Source organism: Phasianus colchicus, chromosome 6, assembly GCF_987193195.1.
Source record: "Phasianus colchicus chromosome 6, bPhaCol1.hap1.1, whole genome shotgun sequence".
Taxonomy (NCBI): Eukaryota; Metazoa; Chordata; class Aves; order Galliformes; family Phasianidae; genus Phasianus; species Phasianus colchicus.
This window is the reverse complement of record NC_143441.1, coordinates 31,521,686-31,548,894: the sequence shown is the minus strand read 5'-3', so window position 1 is coordinate 31,548,894 and position 27,209 is coordinate 31,521,686. Positions and strand designations below refer to the sequence as shown.

General features: G+C 44.7%; 1 protein-coding gene across 1 annotated transcript; it reads left to right on the top strand.

The window, feature by feature from the left end:
• Nucleotides 1–22,706: 22,706 nt before the first annotated feature.
• On the top strand, nucleotides 22,707–26,911 carry FZD1 (frizzled class receptor 1). Its single transcript, XM_031614383.2, has one exon. It carries the CDS (start codon nucleotides 23,102–23,104, stop codon nucleotides 24,878–24,880), a length of 1,779 nt encoding a protein of 592 aa, XP_031470243.1. The 5' UTR covers nucleotides 22,707–23,101; the 3' UTR covers nucleotides 24,881–26,911.
• The last annotated feature ends 298 nt before the right edge of the window (nucleotides 26,912–27,209 follow it).

Here is a 27,209-nt window from a genome sequence, read left to right as displayed (position 1 = left end):
TTATACTGTGAAGAGGGTTTTTTTGTTAACTTTCTAAAGAACATAAAGAGAGCAAACTACTGCTGGGCAGAGCAAATATAGACATTTGCTTTGGGCAGCAGCAGAAATGCACAATTCATCTGAATTTGTCATAAAAGGATTTTAGGCAGAATCTGTAGATGGGAAGTGCTCAGCACCCATCCAATGCACAGCCCATGGAAATTTCTTTCCCTGCCTGCAGGCAGGACAAGCTGATCATTACACACTTATTGATGCTGCTGAGCTCAAAGAACTTGATTCATTCAGGAAGGCTTCCTGCTCTCTGGCCTACTTTTTCTACCAGTCTACCTTTACTTTTGGTGTCAAATGACAGCACGAGGCAGCACAAGTATGTGCACGTGCTCCAGAACAATAAATCAATCTTAAAAAAAAAAAAAAAAAAAAAAAAAAAAGTAAGAACATTTTTGTATTGACCAGAAACCAGAATTTTTCAGGCTGCAAGGCAAATGGGAAAGGTTTTGTTTCAGGTTGAATAAAACATTACATACTGATTTGAGGCAATTCTAAAGAACATGAAAGCAACGTGAAAATAAACTTGTGCAGGGTAAATGGAGCAGTGTTCACAAAACTGGGAAGAGGACATACTCCTTGGCACGCAGCAATGAAAACTTCCCCTCCTTATGTGGGAGGCTCCAGCTGCTCTGCAATCTCCAGGTTTTCTTCTCACAAAAATATCCTAGATGCCAAGTCATAGGGCTGGCTGCCCAAACTGTGCCTCACAGGTGGATCAAATAAAAATTCTGCCATAGACACTGCCTGAGACTGTGGTCCTGCTAAGCCAGAGACCTTTTGTAACCCACAGGGCAGGACAGTAAAACGGCAGAAGCTGCAGTGGTAGCCCTGCCTGTTGCCTCCCTGCTCTGGCACCAGCCCAGCCCCGCTCCCCATTTTTGAAGCTGTGGTGTGTGCCTTGAAGGTTTTGATGCTTGAAGTGAAGAAAATTCAGTAAAGCAGCTATGGAAGATAAGGAGCATCCTCTCTTGAACGGCCACTGCTGAGGTGTCCAGCCTGAATATTCACTACAAAAACAGATGAGATTTTGCTGTCTATTGTGTATTGTACACTCATCTGAATTTTCCAGTCTCTGCTTCCAAGATGAAAAAGAATTGAAGGCATCCCACTTAGAACCAGTATCACTGTGGAAGATGTAGGAGGCCCATGACCCAGCTTTCAATTGAGTAGAAAGAGAAGTGGTTATTTGCCTGCCATCTCAATTCAGTTGGTACTGATAGCACATGGGTGTTCTATCCCCAATATCTATTGTTTCAGAAATTGTTTTCAAGTCAGCTTGAAATGCCAAATTAAAAAATACATATATTGCAAACCCACCAACACAACCCTTTCCACATTTTATTTCAGATGAGATGGTTGACTACATTTGTCTTGAGGTTACAAAGTGCATTTTTCTGTGACACAGTGATTCCTTACACACCCTGTGCCCAGCCCTAGCTCAAGCTCTGCCATTCCTTTGCCCTCCTCAGGTTTTGCTCTGGGAGCATCCATGATCACTGCTGCATCGGGGGGCTGCAGCCTCCTCTGCAAGGACCAGCAGATGTTCTCACTTTACAGTTGCATTGACTTTTCCAACAAAATGTTTGCTGTGATAAACTAAAGAAATACAACTTCAGTCCTCCCTTTCCAAAATCAAATAACTGCTGCCTATATATATTCCACCTTGGCAAACATTTCATTTGATCGATAAGCTATGGAGAACATTAAGAATGGATCTCTCAGCAGTGTTGCTAAAAGCCACAGCCACAATGCTAAATGTCTTTTTTGAAGATTTGAATTCTGTGCAGCTCCCTGGAAGCCCTGCTGTCTGCACTGACTGTCAGCATGGCCCACTGCAGGCACACTGTCCTCTGATCAAACTGCAGCCTGCAACCATCATCCATTATGGGCTTCTCAGCTGGTTTCTGCTGTTCTTCAGGATATTGAAAGTAGAGATGGGAAGGTAGGAAAGCAGAGACAGATGTAGTCATCTTCAAAATGTAGGGCTTTCAGGCACATTCTGAGCCAGGAAGCAGTGAAACCATGCTGTTTATTTGAACCACAGCAAGATGTCCTATCTCTCTGGAGAATTTTTACAGGTAAGTCAGGGCTGCCCTATGTTTCCCCTTCCTCTTCTCCCTGCCAACCAGGCTTCTTATTAAAGCTCCTGCCAAGTGTGAACACAGCTGGAGTGGGGCTTGCTTCCTTTTCCAACTTGCTAGAGACTGTTCATCTCAAAGCACAAGAGAGGCAGGTGATTTGGCCCCTGCCCTCCTCCAACAGCTACAGCTTTGGGGAACCACAGGAGGTGCTTCCAGCTCTGCTGCCTGCACTCCTTGTCTGACAAATGAGCAGGTTTTCTTTCTCGGCTCCCTAGGCTGTCTCTTTGTCCAAACCACCACATGTGGGCCTTCCTTTTGTCATCGCCTTTTGTTATCTGTGCCTCTGTGACTGTAGGTTCCTATGAAAGTGAAGTGGCAGCTTCCTTATGTGGGGTACTTTTGCTACGTGGAGATCCCCAGCGGGCACAGCTCTGTTCCCATGAATGTCCCCAGAAATTCACCAGCCACTGTATGGGGCTCCTGGAGAACTTAACCCATGTCTGTTATGTGGGTCTTAGGAGCAGTGGGCACCTTGCAGGTCTTACTGTGTGTTTTGAATATACTCTGCCTCATCAAAATGACCTTAATTCTCAGCACAAAAGTCTTCCAGCTCAATAATTCCATAGCTGGCAGCCAGTACCTTAGGGAGGCTATGTGAACACAGCAGGCTCAGATCAGCACTCCCTCTTTGTAGTCTCCCCACTTTCAGCGGTGTCCAGCTCAAGTACATCCTGTGGTGGAGGCCATTACGCACAACCTAGGCAAAATAAAGGCCAAAGGAGTCACAGCAAACTGACAACAGCACATCTGTTTCTCAGTGCCAAAGCCTTACCTAGCCTTCCTGCAGCAACTGCTTGTGTTGAACACATTGCCTTGTTGTCCTTTACATAGAATCACAGAATCACCAGGGTTGGAAGAGTTCTCTAAGATCATCCAGTCCAGCCATCCACCTATCACCAATATTTTCCACTAAGCCATGTCCCTCAGTACAACATCTCAACATTTATCAAACACCTCCAGAGATGGTGACTCCACCATCTCCCTGGGCAGCCCGCACCAGTGCCTGACCTAATGTCTAACCCGAAGCTCCTCAGGTGCAACTTGAGGCCATTCCCTCTAGTCCTATTGCTGATAACATGAGAGACTGACTCCCACCTCACCACAATCTCCTTTCAGACAGTTGTAGAGAGCGATAAGGTCTCCCCTGAGCCTCCTCTTCTCCAGACTGAACAATCCCAGCTCCCTCAGCCTCCTCATAAGACTTGTGCTCCAGACCCCTCACCAGCTTTGTTGCCCTTCTCTGAACAAGCTTCAGGGTCTCAATGTCTCTCTTGTAGTGAGGGACCTAAAACTGAACACAGGTGTGGCCTCTCAGGGCTGAATACCAAGGAATGATCACTTCTAGAAGTCTGAAGGGCAGACATTGTTTCCTGTGCAATGCAGTGCTGTACTGTCAAAGGAAACCTAGAAGTGTTTTTCATATTTATTAGATCATCTTTAATTTGGTGTGTTCTTCAATCACCTTCTTCCAATAGTGTTCATACCTGTGTGTATGAACTCTAGTTCACTGCTCTCATATGCTGTAGCAGACATTTCTCTTTAGTGTTATCAGAGATTTAACAACTAGATTCTCTTGGTTTGTGCTGGGTATTTCTAGTTGTCAAGGTCTCTTCCCAGTGGTCTTTCATCATCTGTTTTATATAATCAAACTGTAGATCAGGTGAGTCCATATCACACTGAAGATTGAGGATGAAGCTCAGTATCATGCAAAAACACAAATGCACAGAAAGAAAAAGGAGCTGTACTTGTACTCAGGTTTTGCATCTTGATATACCTGCTGTTCTGTATTGCAGGTCTTCATGGCAGGGATATTTCTAAATCCTATGGGCCTTGTTCTCTGTTTTACTCTATCCAGTGTAAAGCAAAACATGTCCACTATGCAGTAGAGATAAAACTTGTTAAATGGAAGTAAGCCTGATGTTTTTAAATATGTCTTTCTCTGTCACATAATTGACTTTGGTGGAGTCAAAAGAATCTTCCTCTTTATCCATTTGCTGTGCTGTCTTTTCTCAATGTATAGATTGGGTTTTACATTACCCTTTCTTAGCCTACTGCTTCAGCAAAGCTCAAATAGCTGTTAATCATCTGGTTACACTAGAAGAAGGCATTTTCATTTTCTGCTCTTTTCCCCACATTTTTCTTTAGAAAGCCACGCACTACAATTCTTCCTGAGGCATTGCCTGTAACTTTGCCTCACCCTTGCTGTGTTCTAAAAAGTCAGGTTAGAAAGTCCTCCTTTCAAAGTGAACTTTCAAACACTCAGTGATGCTGCACACTACTCCCTGATTGCAATTCATTCAGCTCTAAAGCAAGAGCAAGCCTACTGAGATGGCTGGTTCTGGCTCAGCTTGGGGTTATTGAGGTCCTCAAGAACGATAACTTTCTCAAGTGCCAGCCTGGACCTCTGCTGAATGAGGAAACCCACACTAGTGTCTGGAGTCCAGCGGGTACAGCAATGCCACAGAGCTGCTTTGCAATAATGCCAGAACTGGAACTGCCAGCCGAGGACCAAAAATGCTCAGGGAATCTTCAGGCTTTATCAGTCATTTGAGATTTTCAGCAAGATGGAGGAGAGGCAAAATCATTTGATCAATTCCTATTGAAAACAAGATACATTGTAATTACACCACTGGGGAGATTAAGGAACTGGTGAGCATCTGTGTGCAGGCTAGACATATTGCAACCTGCTCAGTGTGGCTGATTTCTTGAGAGCCCTTCTTGCTTTCTGTGCTTGAAGCTGTGAAAGCAGCTGCTTGTTTAAACAGTGCAAGGATACAGGGTGGGGGGTATTAACAGACAAGGCTTTTCCTTGAGATGCTTCTTATCACTGTCCTGAAAGTCAGCACACACACTTCTGTGGCTGAGCAATAAGCTGCGTCTTGAAAAAAGAGATCTAACTTCCCACCACCACCCTCACATACACACACAAAACCCCTGTCCAACACCAAATGGGAGCATGCTATGTCCTGTTAGTGCTAAGTCCCAACATCAAGATCCAGTTTTCTAGCACCTCAACAGCAGCATTCTAGCTCTACACTTCCTTAGCTTGGCTGTGAAATTGGAATTAGGGTCAGCACCAAAAAAAATGAAAGTATCTGAGTTTAGGATTTTAATTCTAGCCTCTCAATACTGACTGCCTTCACAGACATTGTATTAATGTTGAGGAAAAGAAGAGCAGAGCATAGCCAGAGAAAGGAGTGACTCCTCTTCCAAATCCACACACTCTTGTCATAAAAGCACATTGTGTTAAGATAGTTCTGCTTAGAGCTGATTTACAGAAATTAGATTTTCATTTGAAGCATCGTGGACATTGGTAGTGCATTTTCTGCTGGTTTGAGTTTATTTTCTCGGTTGCCATTCATTTCATGACATTGCCTGAGACTTGGAGACACAGCCAGACAATTCTGCTGAACACATGAATACTAAGGAAGTGGTTTCCCTAGTAACAATAACCATGACATTGCTCTCACAACTTCCTGCCCTTCCTTTCGGGATTTGTTTGTTTGCTTGTGTTTCACTGGTTGGATAGAGGAGACACCAAAACTGGAGCTGGCTGAACAGCATCCAGGATCAGCTTACTGGAAGTGCAGAACAGAAAAAAAAAAAAAAAAAAAAAGGAATGCCGCATCTGAAAGTGGTTGTCATTACAGAGTTTGGCTTTGTTCTGGCTTATTGCTATAGTCTGGGGATGTGCTCAGAGCTGCTGCTGAGCTGGGCTGAACGGACTACTACAACTCACATTCCTATTTCAGAATATGTTTCATAAACACGTTTTTTTCCCCCCACAAATGAAACCAATGTCATGATGGATTATTTGCAGCTTTGTAATCAATTACAGGAAAGCAGAGGGAGGGAAAAAATATATACGCTGAGTATGCAGTGCTGGCACAGGATTTGTTCCTAGCACTTTAAAGAAGGTTAATACATGATATTAAACAGCATTTGGAACATGGATGGATACGTTTCTGGGTTCAGACAACTGGAAAGAGTTGGCTGGGTGATGTGAGAGATTCATTCTCTAATATACTGCAAACTGTTCCTCAAAGAAAGTTGCTATACTGCTGTTCAGGTAGAGGATTCTGTAGGCATGTTTGATCATTAAATTGGCTTATCTTTTTAGTCTTCTCATCAACCAGTCCATTTAGAGCTTGCTTGAAGCCAGGTGAAGCAATTTGCAGTACTAATCCCCAATTAACTCTTCTTCAGGCACTGAAAAGCTGCAGACCTGGATCCATTGTTCAGGTATGTATGTTAATTGTTGTGGCCAATTTTGTGACATTTTTTATACTAAAAGGATATTACTCCTGAAAAGTTGCTATTACCTGTCAGCTGTCTGTAAAGATGTGTCTTATTTAAGGTGGGTCTATTCCTGAGCAAACTCAAATGATTTTATCTGTTGCTTGAAGGTAAAACAGATAAGGACCAAACTGCAATCAGCTGAGAGTTTACTGTTAAGATAATAACATGAAGAAGCATTGTGCAGAGATCAACCATGCCTTGCTTTTTCAGGATCTCTGACCACAATGAAATCGTGACATTATCTCAAAGCTAACACATGTAACTCTAGTCATACAGGTACATACAGCTGAAATGATAAGCTTGATCCTGAGCGATGCCGGATCACCCATCCTCGCATCTTTCAACAGCAGTTCTGGAGAATTTGGATTAGACTAAGAACATCCCAGCAAATCACAGTGAAGAAGGCACAGAGGAAATGGCCATCAGAAAACCAAAGGTAGGCCAAGATTTTATCCTTATCTGGCTGAGGTGAAGTGGCTCACAGAAAGATACTGACCCTTTCCCAGGCTATCTGATGTATCAAGACTGGCCAACACACTTCAGTTCAGGACAACTTTAGAACTAACCATGAGCACATCTGTAATTAGCATTTTGCCAGCACACATAACTCCTGCTATCACAACATTATCTTCCCATCACAGATGATAGCATTTTTTTAGCGAGGCATATTTTAAGCAGTTGTGTTACAGTCTTCTCCTGTAAACCAGCTGTGTTGGAATCCTTATCAACCAAAATCAATGTCAGACCTATGCGAAGTATGAACTTGGCAGAGAACAACACTGTTTTGTGCCATCAAGATCGTTGACAGTAATGAAATTATGTTGCTGTCTTCTAAGCTGAACAGGTTACGTCCAATCACACAGGGCCACATTATATTCTTAAATTAATAAGAAATCTACAGTGTGCAAAATCCATCTTCAGATTTTACAATTTCCCTGAAAATACATTTTATTTCCATGCTTCTACTTACAAAATAAACCTTGTTCTTAGAACTGAGTAATTAAATAAATCCAGTGGTTTTATGAGCCTTACGACAAAGGCATATCAGCAACGATCCTACAAATATTTACGCAGATGTGTGAACCTGGACGAGAATAGGAGCACGGCTGTATTCATTTCTGAAACAACAATCCAACAACTCTTAACCACGTAGATTGATTAAGCTGATTTAGGTCATTATATTTATTGTTTGTTTCATAACAGTGCATCGAGGAACCTAAACACTCAGTTGCAAAAGCTCAATCAGATGTGTATTACAAAATGTCTGACATTTCAAGTTTTGTTCCATATCAAAACATTCTTGTTTTCACGGTGGTGTAATGTGATTTTTACAGTATAAAAACAGCTATGAATCATTTGAAAATGTGTGCTATCTTTGTATATCTCGAATGCCTTCCTCATGAATAAGACACTTTTTACCATAGGAAGGCTTTTATATGACTCGCACTCATTTCCCAATCTATTTCTAGGCTAAATTTACTGTAAAGAGAGAGGTTCTCCATCTGCCTATGTCAGTTCTCCAGTGTATTGAGGTCAGCTGCCATTCTCCTTGGTTCCGATGCCTGCCTGTATAAATACAAATTCCATTTCCATCCTATTATTTTTCTAATCAAGGGTTTGTCATGCAAAAGAAGATCTGAGGTGATTGTGTTTTCCATTATGCAAAACATTCCATTATGATATCATCTTTAGGGCAGTCTTATAAAGGTGCCCTGCCCAAAGAAATCACAAATGAGAGCAGCAAAATAGTAGACAAATCCTGCATAATTTGCCCTCTTATTTAACATTCGGGCAACAGAGTTCACCTAATTTGCCGAACACATTTCCTCTGACATTCTCGATCTGTACATATGGTAAAAATAAGAATTGGCAGCTCTCACTGAATAGACTTCTGTTAAGTGCTTATCAAAAGAAGAAGAAAGGGGTTGTAAAATGCAGTCATATTTAGCACATCCTTTGCTTTCTTGTGCTTTCTCTGCTAAACTCACACTTAGTAAAATCTACAGTCAATGAAATTTACCTTTTGAGCTCAAGTTGTTTCCATTCAGAACAAAGTGAAAAATACGCCAGCAAAGAAAACCTGGCATTTCTTAGAAATTCTCTGTTCTTTCTTATGCCAAATCCCAAGGGACAGGGGCTCCACAGAAAGGGAGTTTATTTTCTAATTCCTTTGAACACAAAGCTCTTACATTTTCTAGGACAAGATGTTTTCCTAGACAATCTCAATATTGTACCTTTGTATTAATACTTTTGTCATAAAGGTGAATACACACATGTATTCTATGGTGTATATTTAACTTCCATTAGATGTTGTTTCAATTATTCAAATACGAAATTGGCTCACAAGCAGACTCCTGTGAAGACTTGTGTCTGAGTCTTGGCAAGCATATCATATTTCTGCAGTTTCTGTGTATTTGATTTGTGTGTTGTCTCTTCTTACTGTGCAAATTTGTGTCCTGCATGTGTGTGTGTGCTACATACACATGATAATGAATCTACACTGCCTCCTTTGTCTGGCAAAACTTCTGAATTTGTGTTTTTACTGCAAGTGGTGGTGGTTGTTTCTGACTTTTGATTTCTATAGCCAGACAGCTAAATTTTGGAGCTGTAGAAAACTTAGGAATTTTAATTATCAAAATTAGGTAAATGGTCCTTTTCTTCTCTGTCTGTTTTAGAATGTCCGTCCAGATGTGGGGAACACTATGACGTTGTTCATTCATATTCAGGAATTTTTTCACTATTAAAAATAGATGAATGTAACATAATATCCAGTCATGAACTTTATAACAGCTTTTAGGCCTTGAGTGCATTTCTTTGATTTTTATTTTGGAAATGTATTGTTGTCTGATGCACCATCATCATCATCATCATCATCTTTTTAACTAAAGCCAATCCCTTCCCTTAATTTCCTGTCTCAGTCTCTGACCTTTTCAAATGTTTTCCATTTCTGCCTGCAATCTTTTGAAGAACTTCTCCTGTCTCCAGTCTTTTACCATCTTATCTCATTCAACTGAGCTACTTTCAACCCGAGATATAAAAGCTTGAAAAAAAACATATGCGTGTTAGACATGTTCTCCTTACTGAACCACAATTTGACCAGCTATTGTGGATCAAGTATAACTAAGGTACATGCCCGTTTAAATAAGTCTTCACTGAACTATCAGTGCTGAGCTGCCTGACACTGATGTGGTGTGATTAACTTGTCTGTAAATCCCCTTCTGCTGCATGTCAGCATGGGATGTAGTCTTCCTTCTCCAAGATGCAGTTGTTGCATCTTCTTGGAGTTAGTAGTTCAGATCCACAAAACCAGTTACCCAGGGCAGTAAATAATGGTTGTTTTTTCTTTTAGTTTAGACATATCTGCCACTGGTGCCCTATCATTTACATTTGCTGTAGATCTTCCAAAATTATGCCCTCCAAGCCATTTAACACCAACATTTATCTTTGTGATGAAAAGTGAGTGTGATTCCATGTCTCCAACTCCTAAATTAAACTTTGACTTACCCAATTGCTTGATTTTCCTATGACTTCTTACAGTTCTATAGAAGCCTCAATGAACAGCTTCTGTAATTACAGTTAACTGAAACTCCATATGATAATCCTACCCTCTATTATTGTATCTACTCAAACCAAGTGGGCTGCTTTCTTAAAATAGCTTTATTGCTCCCCCCATCAGTTGTCAAGAGTGATAATTTGATCAATACAGCTTGTGACTGCACAGCAGTCACACCGTTTCAGGCCCACTGCTTCCTCTGAAGCTGGCTTTAATCTCTTGATAATTACATTCAGGATTATTTTTCCTACCAGTGACTAAGACCAAACTTACGTAATTATCTGGATAGGCAAGATTTTCCTTTCTTTAAAACAAGTACAGGTATTGCTTCTAGCTGCTCCCTGACCACCTCCCTGTGTTCCTGTGCAAGCTTTGCCAGTTTGTACTGCTTTGCTGGCTCTTGTCCTGACAGCCTTCAGCAGCTCAGCCATTGCACTGCTTGGTGTGCAGCTCTCCCACCTTCTTAATCTGAGCATGCAGCAGGACTGGGAGGCAAAACATAAATGAGAGAATGAATTCTGCCTCCATTTCTGGATGAATTTAAAGAGTAGCCCTGCAGAGAGCATATTTACCTGTTCAGCATCAAGGTGGTAAACTACCACAGTATACTCCGTGGAGGAAATGCCAGTAATTTCTTGGCTATGGAAGCAGGGCCATGCTTTCTGTGTCAGTATCAAAACTATTATCTGTAACATTATGAGTTGCTTTTATTAAATAGCACAGAATGTGTTTGCTTAATTCTACTTTCTACTGCATAAATATATGGTAGTGGAAATTACGGATTTCAGTGCCCACCAGCTTCTTGATATCCCTATGTGTTTTAGAATGTAGGTAATCAGGGCATTCACGTAGTAACTCCTCCATTAAACTTTTCCTATTAATATGATAATTTCTTTGGAATTGTTTAGTCAAATTAATTGTATTGAGCTTTATTCCAGGTACACCGAGCATCCTTCTCAGGATGAGTTTTTAAACTACCATTTTTTATCTCAGTTAGGAATTGTCTTAATTACAATACTCAGGGAAGCTGGTTCATGATCTGATATGGCGATCCAACTTCTGTATGTGTTGTGTTGTCAGGCAGCTTGTGAGATAATGGAAAAGATCTACTCTGGACTAGGGAGAGGATGAGATGTGAAGTTCTCTGCTGGAGTGCATATGCCTTCAGACATCAAAGCTTTTAAATTTTTCCATAGAGCAGAATGGAAACGGGACATTTTATCACCTGGGGTGCTGCCTGTTCCCTATTGCTCTGCCTACCCAGCAGCTCTCCAGGACAGAAGCAAAAGCAATTCAGATCAGAGGCATATTCTTGGCTATAAATGTGGACAGCCTATGGTAGAAGATTTAGATGTCAGGACAAAAAAAAAAAAAAAGATAAAAATGCTTACTTGGAAACTTTGTAACAACAAACAGACCTCAATAAAGACGTTGTATCCTGGACAGTTCTAAAGAAAGGACTTGCAGAAGAGGCTTCTTCATTTGAAATACTCTGGCCTTCAACCTCAAATCTAATCCTCCGGCATGGCATGGAAATAAACTGTAATTGTGTGGCACTGTGTTATATAGGGTAGATGTCTGGTTACAGCATGAGAATCTCCTAACACTTCCCTGTCATCAGTGTGCAGCAATATGAGAAGGCTACATGTATCCAACTCAGAGGCAGAAGCTATACAGGCTGAATAGAATTGGTAGGGGAGCAGAACCGAGAAAGATGCAGCTGTCAGCAGCAAATGTGAAAGAGGTCTCTGAACAGGTCAGGTACTATCAGAATTTCTGAATTCAGAAGGGTGACAATTTTATTTATTTTTATTGCATGGTTATCCTCTTGTGAGAAGAACAGGCCAAGGCTTGGATCTCTAGGGTGACCATTGGTAAGTCACTTGAGATGTATCACAGCTGGTCTGCCATGTAAATTAAGCCCATGTGGGCAGAGCAGTGTGCCTCAGTGCCAGGCAGCTATCCCCTCACAGCACCAGAGCCCCTGTAAAAACTGGCAGGTTAATAGAGATGGAAAGTCTGCTGTCCGGTCCTGTCACTGGGGCTTCCCTTCTCATGAACTGACAATATGAGTGCTGCCTGATAGGTATTTCTGTGGCTATTGACAGTGCATGCTGAGAGAGAGATTTGTTAGTTAGAGCACATGAGGGAGGAGAAACTGGAGCTGAAGCAAGAAATAAATATATAACTATAAAAATGCTTAGTCAGGATGTTCATTTATCATACTGATTGCTTTTAAGTCAAGAGAAGATACATTAAGAAGCTGGCATGCTACTATGAGAGAATACAGTTTAAGGTCCTATCCTGGCTACAAACCAACACTGAGAGTTTAAATAAATCCATTTTAAAGAGCCCTGCCCTACACAGAAAGGGAGAGGTGATAAATAATGGCATTCAGCTCTCAATTCTCAGGGCAGTTAGCTCAAGGTGACTCAACCCCTGTTCTTCCAAGTTCTTCAGCAAGTTGCTTCCTACTGGGAGGAACAAAGCAGAGGGCTTTCTCCCCGTATTTATCACCTCAATGGTTAGTCCAGATTCTTTTTTTTTTTTTTTTTTTCAAATCAGAATAACTAATGATTGCATTTGCTCCATGAAGGTGCAGCCCAAGCTGCAGTTTCACAACTGCTTGAAGCCCATCAAAGCTGGAGCTCTTGCTGACAGAGCTAACCCCCCCCCCAGCTTCCTCTGCTACCTTTCAGCTCATGCCTTCCTTCCCCTCTGCACCATTGCCTCTGTACCATCCCAGGCCTAGAGAGGGAACTGATAGCACTGGAGGAGATGTAGATTTGGGTGTGAAGCCTTCAGGTGACTGCTCTGCTTCTCTGCACTGAGCAGAGAACACGGTAGGGCTGGGAGAAATGGACAGAAGTGGGATGAAGTGTGGATCAGGGACCTTAAAAAAAAATCACGATTCACAGCCCTCCAAAGTTTTCCAGAGGGAAAACAGTTTCCTGAAAAAGAAATGCATGTGCCAACTTTAGGTTAAATTCCCTCTTCTAACAGAGACTTCCCACCTGAATTTGATTGAGGCCATTTTCATCTCCTTCTGCTTTAGATTTCCCTCTCCAAAATAACAAAGCGGTGCTTTTATCTCTCAGAAGAAATATGTTAGAGACTTTGAGGTGCCAAGGTGTCCAGGTACCCAGGGAGTGGGGGATCAGACAGATCTGAGAGGTCTGCAAATATTTTTAAACTGCTTTTGTCTCAAGTTTCCCTTTTTAATTGCAGAAATCATATACTGCATTAGTATTGCACAGCTAAGTTCTTTGTAGCTAAAAATGCTGTAAGTCCCATTATTTTGGCAAATCATGGGTGTAACTGAACTTCAAATAGACTTCATGGTGCAAGAACGACATGTAAGGCAAGGGGTAGAAGGCTTTTTTTCAAGCTTTGAAAGCCTTTTCAGTGTGTTTCAAGATGCAGTAACTTCCAGTAACATCACTCAACAAAAGAATGAACAAGCACTCATGATGACAACAACACTAGCTCTGGTCTATTTTACACACAGTTACCTTGCAATCATTCATACCATAGCATTATCCTCTTCTGCACCCACACCTGATCAGGGTGGGGAGATCAGTTCAAGCTCATCAGACCTGACTTTGTTTTTTGTTGTTTTTTTTGTTTTGTTTTTTTTTTTTCCCAGCAGAGCTAATGGACAGTCTGGTTTGTGACCAGAACCAACACTTACAGGACTTCAAAATAATGAAGTTGCTTTAAAATAGAGCAGATGGAATGGTTGTTTGGACCTTGACCATTTTTCCAGAATGGATGATAGTACTATATAAATACTGTCATTGTGTTCCTCTTCTTAGTCTAAAAAGCTCTACTCTGAGAGTAATATTTGAAATGTTTATCTCTAGAGAAAATATACGTGGTACAGCCATAACAAGTGGTAGAATATCCTTTTTGCCTCAGAACTTAAGATTAGAATGTCTATATGGATAGCTAAATGAGGATACCATTAGAAATAAATATTTATCAAGTTGGTGATTTTATTACAAGGACAGATCATTATTCAAAAAGAAAAAGTCAGCCTTGTATTTACAAAACTCAAATGAGAGGTTACAGACTAGTTACTCTGGGATACATCAGTCCAGCTCTGGCAATCTGACTTTAAAGGGCCAATTACCAGAAAGCATGAGCATCACCAATTTTTATGTATATGGTCCCTGAAAGATGCCAAAGATATTCAAAGCCATTGGGCTATTTCCAAAATCACGTGCTGTGATTTTTTGTCCAGCTTTACCATACACTTTTTCCCTGACCTTGGAGACACACATTGTTTCTCTGTGCTTATGCTCCTGAGTTTAGAAAATGGGGATTAAGAACACCGATGCAAAGCTGTTCAAATTTATTGATATTTTCAGCTCCAAGATCTCTAACGGATGGTACTCAACAAAGGAAAAGAGTTATTTACGTTCTACTAAAGTGATTCATTTTTTTAGCTGGCAACAATGTTGTCATGCAAATCTTCAATGAATGCGGATTTGTCCATTTGAAGAAAAAAACTGATTTAACTAAATGCTTTCTGAAAGAGATCTAGAGAAACTGTGCAACCCCATTGAGGAGATAAATTTACATCAGCCTGAGTGCTTCATATTGATTAAGCCTATGTCAGCAAGGAATCAACTTGCTAATTCCGTGAAAGATACTTCTAAACTGAAATAAGAGTGTCTGCACAGGGGGTTCATTTAATATTGGCACTTTCTTCCGAAACAGACAAGCTTTTAAGCCTCATATCCCTAGTGTGGGACATTTCAAAAGAAAACTAAAAAAAAAAAAAGTAAGAGCAGTGGTAAAGTAGACATGGCAAAACAATTAGATTTAAGATATATCTTTTCCTTGGCATTCTGAGTGTTGCACTGTCTCAAAATCAGGCTTGCTTTAATTTGAAGCATCTCTAAATCTTCTCCTGTTTAGCACTTCATTTGGGAACACAGTTCTTCACAGCTTTTTAACAGTTGAAATGATGCTGACTGGCATATCCCAGAGATGTGGGTTCAAGGATGTGGTTTCACAGCAGTTTCACTGGAACTGCTGCTGCGGATCAACTGCAGCTGTGAAATGTCTCCATCATGTAACCTGGAAGCTGCCAATACAACAATTGTAAGGAAGGAAAAGTATCCCCTAAAGTAGTTCACTACACCCTTTTGCTTATTGTGGCAGTGGTGCTGTCATCCAAAATCCGAGAAGAAAACTCTCTAAAGCCAATGTGGTGTGAGAAAGTAGCATTCCTTTATTCCTTATAATAAATACTAGGCAACTTGACAAATCAAGTGCGCCCTTGCAGAGTTCAGGTTCTACATTTAAACAGTTAATACATACATATTCAGTATACTGGCATACATATTCATTCTTTTCCAAGAACTCATTATTATACGCTAATGTCCCTCCGAGCATGTGTGGTAGCATCTAAGGTGGCTGTACAACCACGTACTTTCTCCTCATTTTTCCATCATCAGCTTCATCCCAGTGACTTTTGGCTGACCTCTAGCTGTTTTTCTCCAATTTGGCAAATTTCCATTGCTTGTTAGGCCATAATGAACAACTTTCTACCTTAGTACACTCTAATCCAAAACAATATATGTGAAATCTGATGAAAAAGCCCTTGCACCTGGTGGATGCAAAGATAAAAGTAGTTACTGTGACTCCAGTTCTCCTGTGAAGCAGAATGGTTGAGAAAAACATGGCTGTTCACACACCAAGCAAAATTAAAATGGGAAGTTTTAGAACTAGCACTCATTGATTCCTTTCGCTCAACCAATATATCACTCCTTAAACTAATATATATGATTCCTTTGCTAAACCAGACTGTATCAGTGTAGATAGAGTTTAGGATGCTGCTAGGCCTTCTCTGCCAAAAGGAAGACCTCAATCTCCAAAACTTAACTGCAGTCAGATATATACTTGGAAGGATATACGTATAGGCACAATGCCCTCCTATTATAAACTTCTAAGCAACTATTTTACATCAGAGTCTGCATTTTTCTAAAAGCTAAGGTATATCCATGGAAAAGCTATATAATTCTTAAAAAGTATATAAATAGAAATACAAAAACTCAATGGCTTTTCAGAAATATTATAAGTTTCTGTCTAGCCAGAATAAATCCTGTGCATGGGCTGACCCCCGAGGCTGTGGCTGCTTGCAGACTGGCCATCCCAGACATGACTTGGGACACTTGAGCATGAGACTCCAGTGTAAGGAAGAAAACATTGATTCAGATCCTGCATTCAGCACATGGCCAGCTGAAGAGAACAGATCACTCCGGACACCAAGACGAGGCTAAGGACAGTTCATACAGGGCCTATGTGCAATATCTTTAATACTCTTGGAGGTGCTGTCATGTCAAACAGTGGCTGTGCAGTGAGGGTCACAGACTAGTCGAAATTCCAAAAGGAAAAAACAGCTGCAGAACTAGGGTAGGCCTAGAAAAACAGTGCTCTCCATCCTTAGGACAATTCCTTTCACAAAACCAGCCCAAAGCTTCTGAAAAGAATTTACTTCAAAATACAGCTGACTCCTCCGTCATGAAGAAGAATGTATTCAGGGGAGAAGAAATGCTTACAAGCAGATCCTAGCAGCTCAGTCCTTTCAATCTTTCTGGGCAGTTTGCCTCTGTTTACACTGGTTAAATATTTAAAACTGTCTTTCCAAAGTAAAACAAAAGCCCAAAAGATTTCTTTTAAAGTGAAAGCTGAGATTCTCTTCTAATCTTACCAAGCCACATTCTGTAGATAAATGCAGATCGAGGCTCTGAATTACTCCCAGCTCTGACCTCATCCTGCTCATTCTCTCAGTAACATTCATGGAAAATGCATGTGTGCCTAAAAGACAAAGAAGACAAACTTCCTTCCAACCTATCCCCTTACCTCACACATATGCCCTTTAAATTTTATGTTTTGAAATAATAAATATGACAAATAAATATGATCTTAATCTCATTTTCATCAATGTAAATAGGGAGTAATTTCACTAAGGGAAACGTGCTTAAAGCATGGCAAAAGCAGTGCGAGGCCAGAAGCAGTGAAAGCTCATTCTGTAATTTCTCCCTCACATCCCAGCCTTACAGTGTTCTACTCACTTCCTTTGCATCAATAAAAGCAGCAGGTCTGCTCTGGGGAGTAAGGATTGCAGGCTCCAGCCCTTAAATCAGCATCTGTGTCTAAGGAACATGAGAGAGGCTGTGTTGTTCTCAGGCACTGTACATAACTGCGGGAGAATTCACCCAAGAAAGGGAAATAAAAAGAGAGTAAAAATGTTCACATTTCCTCTGAACAAAATGAGCTGTGATCTGCAATTGCCCTTTTAAGAGCTGTGACTTCGCCTCAATCCCCAGCAAACTTCTTGCAGCAGCAGAGAGGCTGCAGCCCCACACCTCTCACCCAGCACAGGACATGTCAGGAAAGGCAGGCAACATGCGGCTTCAATTTGCAAGTGAGCATCTACATTTCTTCTGAAAAGAAAACAAAATCAAATCTCCATATACTCAATCTATCTTGAATAAATGATATTAAGGAAAAAAAATGCTGCTGGTATTGGGAGGAAGAGACTTTTTGTAGTCTGCTTTGACTGTGCACAGTGTTTCTCCTTGTGCCTCTTTAAAGCATATAAACTAACTGTAATGGGGGTCTGACTTACAGGAGCACCAGTCAGAGACTGCTCTTTATTCCTAGCCCATCCTACACCATAGGAGTTTGGGTTACAATAGGTGTCACGCAGCAGGAGTAAATTACCACTGACTTCAGTGGCTAGAGCTCCACTTCCATTCTATTTCTCCTATTCTCACAACCCCCAAATACAAAGTACATTTTTTTACCTAAATCAACAATCACAAAGGAATGCAGCCAATTAATAAAAGGCATGTACAAAGGCATCTGGGAGAAATTTGAGAGTGAGACAACCTAGGACACCTGATGGCAATGGAATTACTTGGTATCTTGTCAAGCACCTGTGAATAACAACTGCCTCAGTGCTGAAATGGCCTTCTGAGCACTTGGCTGTACAGCTGTGAGATGATTTGCTGCAGTCCTCTGGCTTCTGGCTGCACCATCAAATATGGCTCATGGTCAGCTCCCACCAATCTGCTTTGCCAGTTGCTGCACGTGTTTGCTATTTCTGTCTATGCAGGCATACTTCCAAGTCTTCTAGATGTTCCAAGAAATAGTCAATAACCAAGGTAGGCTTTTACATAGTCAGGATTTTATTCTGCTGGCAAGACTAAATCTGTGAGACACTCATGGCCTTTGAGAAGATGGCTATGTCATTGGCATGTTGCAAAGTGAAATTATCTTACTATGCAACTGTAAAAGCTGCCTGGGGTAATTTTTCTCCTGAAGTTTGGTCTGTACATCTTTGTATCAAATTTGAGAATCAAACAATTTCATTTAAGCAGTCTGTATTATGTGGATTCAGGATTTTATCATCAGAAATATGCAGTGGCTTTAACATGGCAATGGAAGAAGGTACTCTGGAAAAGAGGGAGGCAATACAGGATAACCAGCACGGCTTCACCAAGGGCAGGTCTTGTGTGATCAATCTAGTGGCCTTCTGTGATGGCATTACTGTGTCAATGGACAAGCAAAGAGACACTGGTGTCATCTATCTGGACTCCAGCAAGTCTCAGACATGGTCCCCACAACATCCTTCAATGGATGAAGAGCTGTTTGGGAAATTGTACCCAGAGCGGTGGCCAATGGCTCAATGTCCAGATGGAGATCAGTGAGAAGTGGTATTCCTCATGGGTCAGTACTGGGACCAGTGCTCTTTCTTCATCACTGACATCGACAGTGGTATCAAGGGCACCCTCAGCAAGTTTGCGGATGACACTGAGCTGTGTGGTGTGGTCAACATGCCTGAGGGATGGGATGCCATCCAGAGAGGCCTAGACCGGATTGAGCAGTGGGACCAGATTGTTCAACAACTCCAAGTGCAAGGTCTTGCACCTGGGTCATGGCAACCCCCACTGTCAGTACAAGCTGGGAAATGTAATGATAGAGCACAGTCCTGCTGAAAAGGACTTGGGGATACTGGTGGATGGCAGCTGGACATGAGCCAGCAGTGCAGATTCGCAGCCCAGAAAGCCAACCATATCCTGGGCTGCATCAAAAGAAGCATGGCCAGCAGGACAGGGAGGTGCTCCTGCCCCTCTGCTCTGTACTGTGAGATCTCATCTGGAGTGCTGCTCCCATGTGTGGAGTCCTCAGTACAGGAGAAATGTGGACCTGTTGGAGTGTGTCCAAAGGAGGGCCACAAAATGATCCAAGGGATGGAGCATCTCTCCTATGAGGACAGGCTGAGAGAGCTGGGGCTGTTCAGCTTGGAGAAGAGAAGGTTCTGGGGAGACCAGTATCTAAAGGGGGGCTATAGGAAGGAAAGGCACAGACACTTTAGCAGTGGTGATAGGACAAGGGAAAATAGTTTCAAACTAAAAGGGGAGATTTAGATTGGATATAAGAAAAAAGTTGTTTACAAAAAGGGTGGTGAGGCAGTGGCACAGGTTGCCCAGAGAGGTGGTGGATGCCCCATCCCTGGAGACATCCGAGGTCAGGCGGGACAGGGCTCTGGGCACCTGATCTAGCTGTAGGTGTCCCTGTTCATTGCAGAAGAGTTGGACCAGATGACCTTTAAAGGTCCCTTCCAACTCAAATGATTTACGATTTTATGATGAGGAGAAACAATTACTTGATGATCTGTTTCAGAGAGAGATAAGTGGGGTGATGGAAGCAGGAGAAGAATGTCTTGTTTTGGGGGAAACTTTCATTCACTGATAGCACAGCCATGTGCAGGACACAGTACATTACACTGCTGGAACTGCAAATGTGAGACTAGAGGATGCTAATGGTTTGGTGGCAGGGGCATTTGTAGCAATAGTAGCTGATAGACATCAACTTGTTTCTTGTTTCTTGTTCTGGCACAGTTTAAATGAAGCTGGTGTTTTGAGCCACAGAGAATTACGCTTCTAATGATGAGTTTTGTGGTTTGGGGTACTTGAAATCTAGGACAAGTACTGCTGGGAGGATTTTTTCCACATAGAACTTTCTTTTATTACAAGAAAAGTCACTAAACAGATAAAACCATCAGGTCTTAGGAATGTTCATGAACTTAACAGCTCTCAGCCCAGTTCTTTTCCCCACAACACCCCATCCATCCCAGTTCCCTCCTTTCCAAGCCGGTCTCGCTGGTACATCCATACTTGAAATCTAAGCAATTGTTCCCAAGCTGCATTTAGCTTTAGTAGCTACTGCTGCAGAACCACAAAAATGGTGTGTTAACCCAGACATTTGTCTGGTTTTCCTTCCATACCAGCTGGTCTGATAACAGGTATTACAAGTATGTGCAAACCTTGTCTGGCATATACCAATCCTTCTAGAAAACTTCTGGCTTGTTGCACACAGCAACTTACTGACTTTTCAGTGGTTTTTTTTGTTGTTGTCATTGCTGTTGTTGTTAGTTTGAAGTTTGAGAAATCTTTTCTAAATATTACAAATACCGACCCCTGTAGAGAAAATCTAAGACAACTGAGGATGGACTCGTGTATCTTAACCACCTTTCATGGACTGCAAAATGTACTCGTAGGGCTAGAAACCACAGGTGGAAAGCCACAGAAGCTTCCTGAGAGTGCCTTGAAGTCCATATTCATTTTCAGTGAGAAAGGAGAAAGAGTGTGCATAATACATGTTCCTGTCCAGAGATTCAGTGTTCAATTGTTTCAGAATGAATAGGAAAACAATTCTAGCTGAATACAAATTAAGCTTTGTGCTAGAAAGGGGTTAGTAATTTTAATTACTGAGGTAGATCTGAAGAGGAAAATCTACAGATTAAACCTGTAAATATGTTTTGCAATGAATCAAACTTTTTTTCAGTAAACGATGGAAAAAGGCAGCATTTGCACACATCGTTTTTAAACTATAGTCCTCAGATAAGAGAGTTCATGAAAGAATCCAGTGAACCTCAGTAACTGAGGACATCAGCAATCGACGTATTTAAGGTTGTGCAATTTCTAAACATGATCCCAGTCCTACAGTCGTTACACAGCATAGATCTCGCTATTAATTAGTCTGAATGTGGGACAGCACTGCTGGGAGAAAGACAGTGGCCTAAATAGCACGTCCAAGTTTTAGCTGCAGCTCTTCTAGAGATACAAATATCTTTCATTAACCCTTGCCACCTGTGGCAGCCTGGAATAAATGCTGGGATTGTCCTATTCCTAATGGGTTTTAGCAATATACTACTGTGCGTGGCACACTGCAAGGGACCAAGCTGGGGAAGCACCACGCCTGGTTCTGCTCTGAAAGGTAGTCATAACAGGCAGGTATTAGGAAAAATTTATTAGAAAGAGTGGTGAAGCACTGGAATGGGCTGTCTAGGGAGGTGATGCTCACTGTCCACGGAGGTATCCAAGAAATGTGCAGATGTAGCACTGAGGGACAAGGTCAGTGGGCACGGTGGGGATGGGCTGACGGTTGGACTTAGGAGTTTCTTGCAACTTTAATGATTCTATGTCCACAGCTCAGAGGCTTGGTTACTCACTGCTTGGAAAACATGCTAGCATTCTCCTCACCTCCAACAGCAGTTTCTTATTCATAACGAATTTCAGTGAGTACAGTAAATCCCCCGTTCAGCCTTTACCATTTTTTCTGGTTACATGCTTTGGAAGAACAAACGGAACTGTGACTCTGCACTCCAGACACACAGGAAGAAATGGCCACTGCTGGCGACTACTGTGTGCCCATGGCAGAACACTTCCTACTCGGGTATAGCAAATATTGTAAAACCCTGACCTGAAGAATTTTAAGTCAGGCAGCATTCACCTTAAATTAAACTCGAATATCTGGGCAAGTGAAGCAAGAGTGGTGGCAAAGCCTTATTTTCACGATTATTTTCAGGCTACTGCTGTAGAGGTTCTAGACAGAGGATGTACATAAAGTACAGACACGGAATAGCGAGACGCTCGCGATGCCTCTGGCGCGCTCTGCCTGCTCCCACATCCCCCTGCACAGCTCAGAGCAGCTATCACTATCTCAGACTTCAAACTGACGACCCTCCTCCAAAGTTGTCCCAACAATCGTTCTGTCCCGATACAGCTCCCACAAAGATGTTCCGCTATTGTTCCCCGCTCCCAGCTTCCTTCACCCCCCGCAAACACAGTCCTGGCAGCCCGACAGCAGCACGGTCCTCCTCTCCGGGTCCCGTCTCCCCCTCCCCGCACCACCGTGCCCGTCTCCATTCGGCAAACATCGATTTCCCCTCCCAAGCTCCCGCTGGGCTTTCGGGGAGCTGGAATGAGCGCAGCTGCCCGTACTGGCGAGGGGGACGCAAGGGGACCAGCGGTGCCCCATCCCTGTAGAGCACAGGGGGCCCCGGGCCGCGGCACCGCCGGAGGGGGGCGGCCGCCCGCTGAGGGCAGCGCGTGGTGCGCGGGGGCCCGGCGCGGGGCCGGGGCTTTGTGTGAGGCTTCGCCCTTTGTCCCGCCCGATGGAAGCGGCGACCGCGGAACCGCGCTGCCTGGCGAGGAGGTCTAGGGGGGGCCGTCCCCCGGGGCAGCCTCCCCCCGCGCCCGGCAGAGCGGGAGGGGCTCGGCCCCGGGGCCCCTCGTCCCGCCCCCGTCCCATCGCGTCCCGTCCCGCCCCCGCCGCCTTTGTGCTGCCCCGCGCCCGCCTGCGCCCGCCCCCGGGTGAGGCGTTGGGAGACGGTCCCTTACGCAGGAAAGTTCGGCGTCGGTTTCAAGGCTCCTCCCTCTCGGTGAAAGGCAGACTGCGGGGCGCCTGGAAACCGGTCGGAGGGAGCGCGGCGCGGCGCGGCGAGGCGAGGGGCGCGGGCTCGAGGGGCCGGCACAAATGGTCAGGCGGCGGCGGCGGCGGAGGAGGCGGCGGCGGTAGTCGGAGCGCGGCGGGAGGGAGCTGCCGCCGGAGCGGGCAGAGCTGCGCGAGCGGCGGCCGGGGCCGCCCCGTCCCTGCCCTCCGCTCCCTTCATGAGTCGCAACTTCGGGCCGGGAGGAGCAGCGGCGGCGGCGCGGCGGCGGGAGCCCGGCTGGGCGGGCGGCACCGACTGAGCATGGCCGAGCGGCGCGGGCCGGCGGGCGGCGGCCCCGGGGAAGTTGGCGGCGGGCGGCGGGCGGGCGGCCACGGGTGCCCGCGGCGGCCGCCGGCGCTGCCGCTGTTGCTGCTGCTGTGGGCGGCGGCGCTGCCGGCCGGGGGGCAGCCCGCGGCGCAGCCCGCGGCGCTCAGCGAGCGGGGCATCTCCATCCCGGACCACGGCTACTGCCAGCCCATCTCCATCCCGCTGTGCACAGACATCGCCTACAACCAGACCATCATGCCCAACCTGCTGGGCCACACCAACCAGGAGGACGCGGGGCTGGAGGTGCACCAGTTCTACCCGCTGGTGAAGGTGCAGTGCTCGGCCGAGCTCAAGTTCTTCCTGTGCTCCATGTACGCCCCGGTGTGCACCGTGCTGGAGCAGGCCCTGCCGCCCTGCCGCTCTCTTTGCGAGCGCGCCCGCCAGGGCTGCGAGGCCCTCATGAACAAGTTCGGCTTCCAGTGGCCCGACACGCTGCGCTGCGAGAAGTTCCCGGTGCACGGGGCCGGCGAGCTCTGCGTGGGGCAGAACGCCTCCGAGCGCGGCACCCCCACGCCCGCCCTGCGCCCCGAGAGCTGGACCAGCAACCCGCAGCGCGGGGGCGGCGCGGGGGGCTCGGGGCCGGGTGAGGCCCGCGGGCGCTTCTCCTGCCCGCGGGCGCTGAAGGTGCCCTCCTACCTGAACTACCGCTTCCTGGGCGAGAAGGACTGCGGGGCGCCCTGCGAGCCCGGACGCCTCTACGGGCTCATGTACTTCGGGCCCGAGGAGCTGCGCTTCTCCCGCACCTGGATCGGCATCTGGTCCGTGCTCTGCTGCGCCTCCACGCTCTTCACCGTCCTCACCTACCTGGTGGACATGAAGCGCTTCAGCTACCCCGAGCGGCCCATCATCTTCCTCTCGGGCTGCTACACGGCCGTGGCCGTGGCCTACATCGCCGGCTTCCTGCTGGAGGAGAGGGTGGTCTGCAACGAGCGCTTCGCTGAGGACGGCTCGCGGACCGTGGCGCAGGGCACGAAGCGGGAGGGCTGCACCATCCTCTTCATGATGCTCTACTTCTTCGGCATGGCCAGCTCCATCTGGTGGGTCATCCTCTCCCTCACCTGGTTCCTGGCGGCCGGCATGAAGTGGGGCCACGAGGCCATCGAGGCCAACTCCCAATACTTCCACCTGGCCGCCTGGGCTGTGCCGGCCATCAAGACCATCACCATCCTGGCCCTGGGGCAGGTGGACGGAGATGTGCTCAGCGGTGTCTGCTTTGTGGGCATCAACAACGTGGACGCTCTGCGGGGCTTCGTGCTGGCCCCCCTGTTCGTCTACCTGTTTATCGGCACCTCCTTCCTGCTGGCCGGCTTCGTGTCCCTCTTCAGGATTCGGACCATCATGAAGCACGATGGCACCAAGACAGAGAAGCTGGAGAAGCTCATGGTGAGGATAGGGATCTTCAGCGTCCTCTACACGGTACCGGCCACCATCGTCATTGCCTGCTATTTTTACGAGCAAGCTTTTAGGGAACAGTGGGAAAGGAGCTGGGTCACGCAGAGCTGTAAGAGCTATGCCATCCCCTGCCCCAATAACCACAGCAGCCATCACCCACCCATGAGCCCTGACTTCACTGTCTTCATGATCAAGTATCTCATGACCTTAATTGTGGGCATCACCTCGGGCTTCTGGATCTGGTCGGGGAAAACACTCAACTCCTGGCGGAAGTTCTACACCAGGCTCACCAACAGCAAGCAGGGCGAGACCACCGTGTGAGCCCGTGGCTGGGCTGGAAAACTGTGCGGACTGCTGGCGTTCCTGCAGAGGAAAAGTCAGGTGGGGAACTCTGTGCTTGGGACAGACTTGGGGGTTTTGTTCTCCCTCTCCTCTCTCTTGCTGTCTCCTGTAGGAACTGAACATACCATGAGGCTGGGGGAGAGAGATGTAAATAGCCTCTGTAAGATTTTGTAAGTATATTTGTATTTAAATTGCAAAAACAAAAAAACAACTCACTTTTTTAATTATTTAGGACATTTTTAACCTGTTTGCAGATTTTACTTCCTTGCCACCACTTGTTTTTTTTTTTTTTTAACTTTAAAGAAAAAGGCATTGGGATTTTATTTCATAGGGCAGGATGGGAAAAACTTCTGACAAAAGAAACCAAACCAACCCCCTTCCCTCTCCCCCACGCAGCTTTTGCATGGCTTTGCTTGGAGTTTCAGGAGCAGCAGAGCCTGGGCTGGGGCAGGTGCCCGGTGCCGGTGTGGAGCAGTTCCAGCCAGCCTTGGCCTGAGCACCATTCCCTCCCTGCCTGAGGTGTATGGGGGGGAGGGTGGGGAGGAGTGCACTGCCTCATGGCCTTCTGCCCCACACCATGCAGGGACAGTGTGGTTGGGATGGCCACCCAGCCACCTCTGTGGCCTGGCACAGTGGTTGGACCACACTTTGGCATGCCTCAGCCCTCCCAGGCCAAGCTTTGGCCACGGGGCCCAATTTTCTGTGAGGTGAGGAACAACAGCCTATCCTGCTGAAGGTCCATTTGGCCTTTTTGCAAAGGGAGAGTTTCACCACGATGTCCTGTACTAGGGACTGGCTGCTGGCTGTCCTTTCTCCTTGTTAAATTGATTTAAATGCACCACATAGTTGAAGAAGGAGTTGGCTGTTCTGCTGCGCTTTGGCCAGGTGTTGAGATCGATCACTGTCTGCACTTCTAGCATGCCTGATGGCTTTGGAGGTGAATGGGGACACAGTTATACTCAATTTCCTTATTTTAGCCACCCTAGTGAACTTCGGAGCTGTAAAGCCGGGAGGTGCCCACTCTGCGTTCTCCCTCAGGAATAAGATATTGGCCTTGTCTCTGACAAAGTGCAGAGTTTTTGGAGGAAAAGATAAAGGCCACCTGCAAATCCAGACCCAGGAGTCAGTTGCAGCTTCCTCTGTCTTCATGGTGCAGCTTGTGTACACTGGCGTTCTTCTCCCCATAAGGAAAACATTGAGGGAGAACTACCTGGAACGCCTTGCTGCCTGCTTGTGCTCACGGAGGTTAACTGCGGGCTGTGCGCAAACAGAATCAGGAAATATGAGCTCAGTAAAAAGAGCTTCATCGGAATAAAATGCAGCGTTCAGATTTTTTTTTAATTAAATCCATAAGCTGGCTCCTCAGTTTGGAAACGTTTGAGCCGTTGCCGTTCCCTTGAATTTTAATTCATTGATATTTAATTCATTACACATTATGAGGGTGTGATGATTTTTGCCAGTAGTAAAAACAAAGGGAAAACAGAAAACCAGAATGTCTGAGCACTCTGGTGGGATGTTAGACCTTGAAGAGCCTCTGCTGTCTTTTCTTTTTTCCTTTTTTTTTTTCCCTCCACTACAGTAATAACATTGCACACTACAAAGACCTGATACCATGTGTGCAGTATATCTACTACCTTATATGCTCCTGGGAATGTGCTTCTTTTTGCAAAAAAAAATAAAAAATAAAAATAAAAAAAATTAAAAATGAAATGTAACTTTCAACAGATGCATTTAAATATTTAGTCCTCTGTACGAAAAACAGCAGAATGCTTCTCTCCTGATTGATTGTATTGTTTTAAACTTTTTTTTATATTACAAATGCCTGTATTTAGGTTCATAAATGTTATCTATGGCTACCATACCCTGAAATTCAAAATTATTTGAATTTGGTATGCATTTATTTCTGTTCATTATCACAAGATCATCTATATTTATAGAGGAATAGAAATTTATATATATTAAATACCATATTTTTAATTTCTCTGAAATAAATTGAGGTTTTGTACAAAACTATCTTGTCCTTTTACGTATTCCTCTGTCTAAGTCAGTTGCTGTGTGAAAGCAGTGTGTATGCTACAAGATGTGTGGGATTACTTTTTTCTTTTCTTGTGTTGAGTTCACAGTAACAAGCTGGAATTCAGTGCAGGAATTCATTGTGCATTTTGGTTTTTATCTCTGGGCCGGTCTAGATTAATCCTTCAAAAGAAGTAATGTAAACTGTTCAAGATCTCTGACAGGGTATGGTTGGTGGTGTGAAATCCAAGAAGAGATCTGCTATATGGCAGGAGAAGAAAGAAGCTCACCAGTT

Bases quoted from the DNA above. Each gene is read 5' to 3' on its own strand.
- FZD1 (XM_031614383.2), top strand. From the start codon at position 23,102: ATGGCCGAGCGGCGCGGGCCGGCGGGCGGCGGCCCCGGGGAAGTTGGC.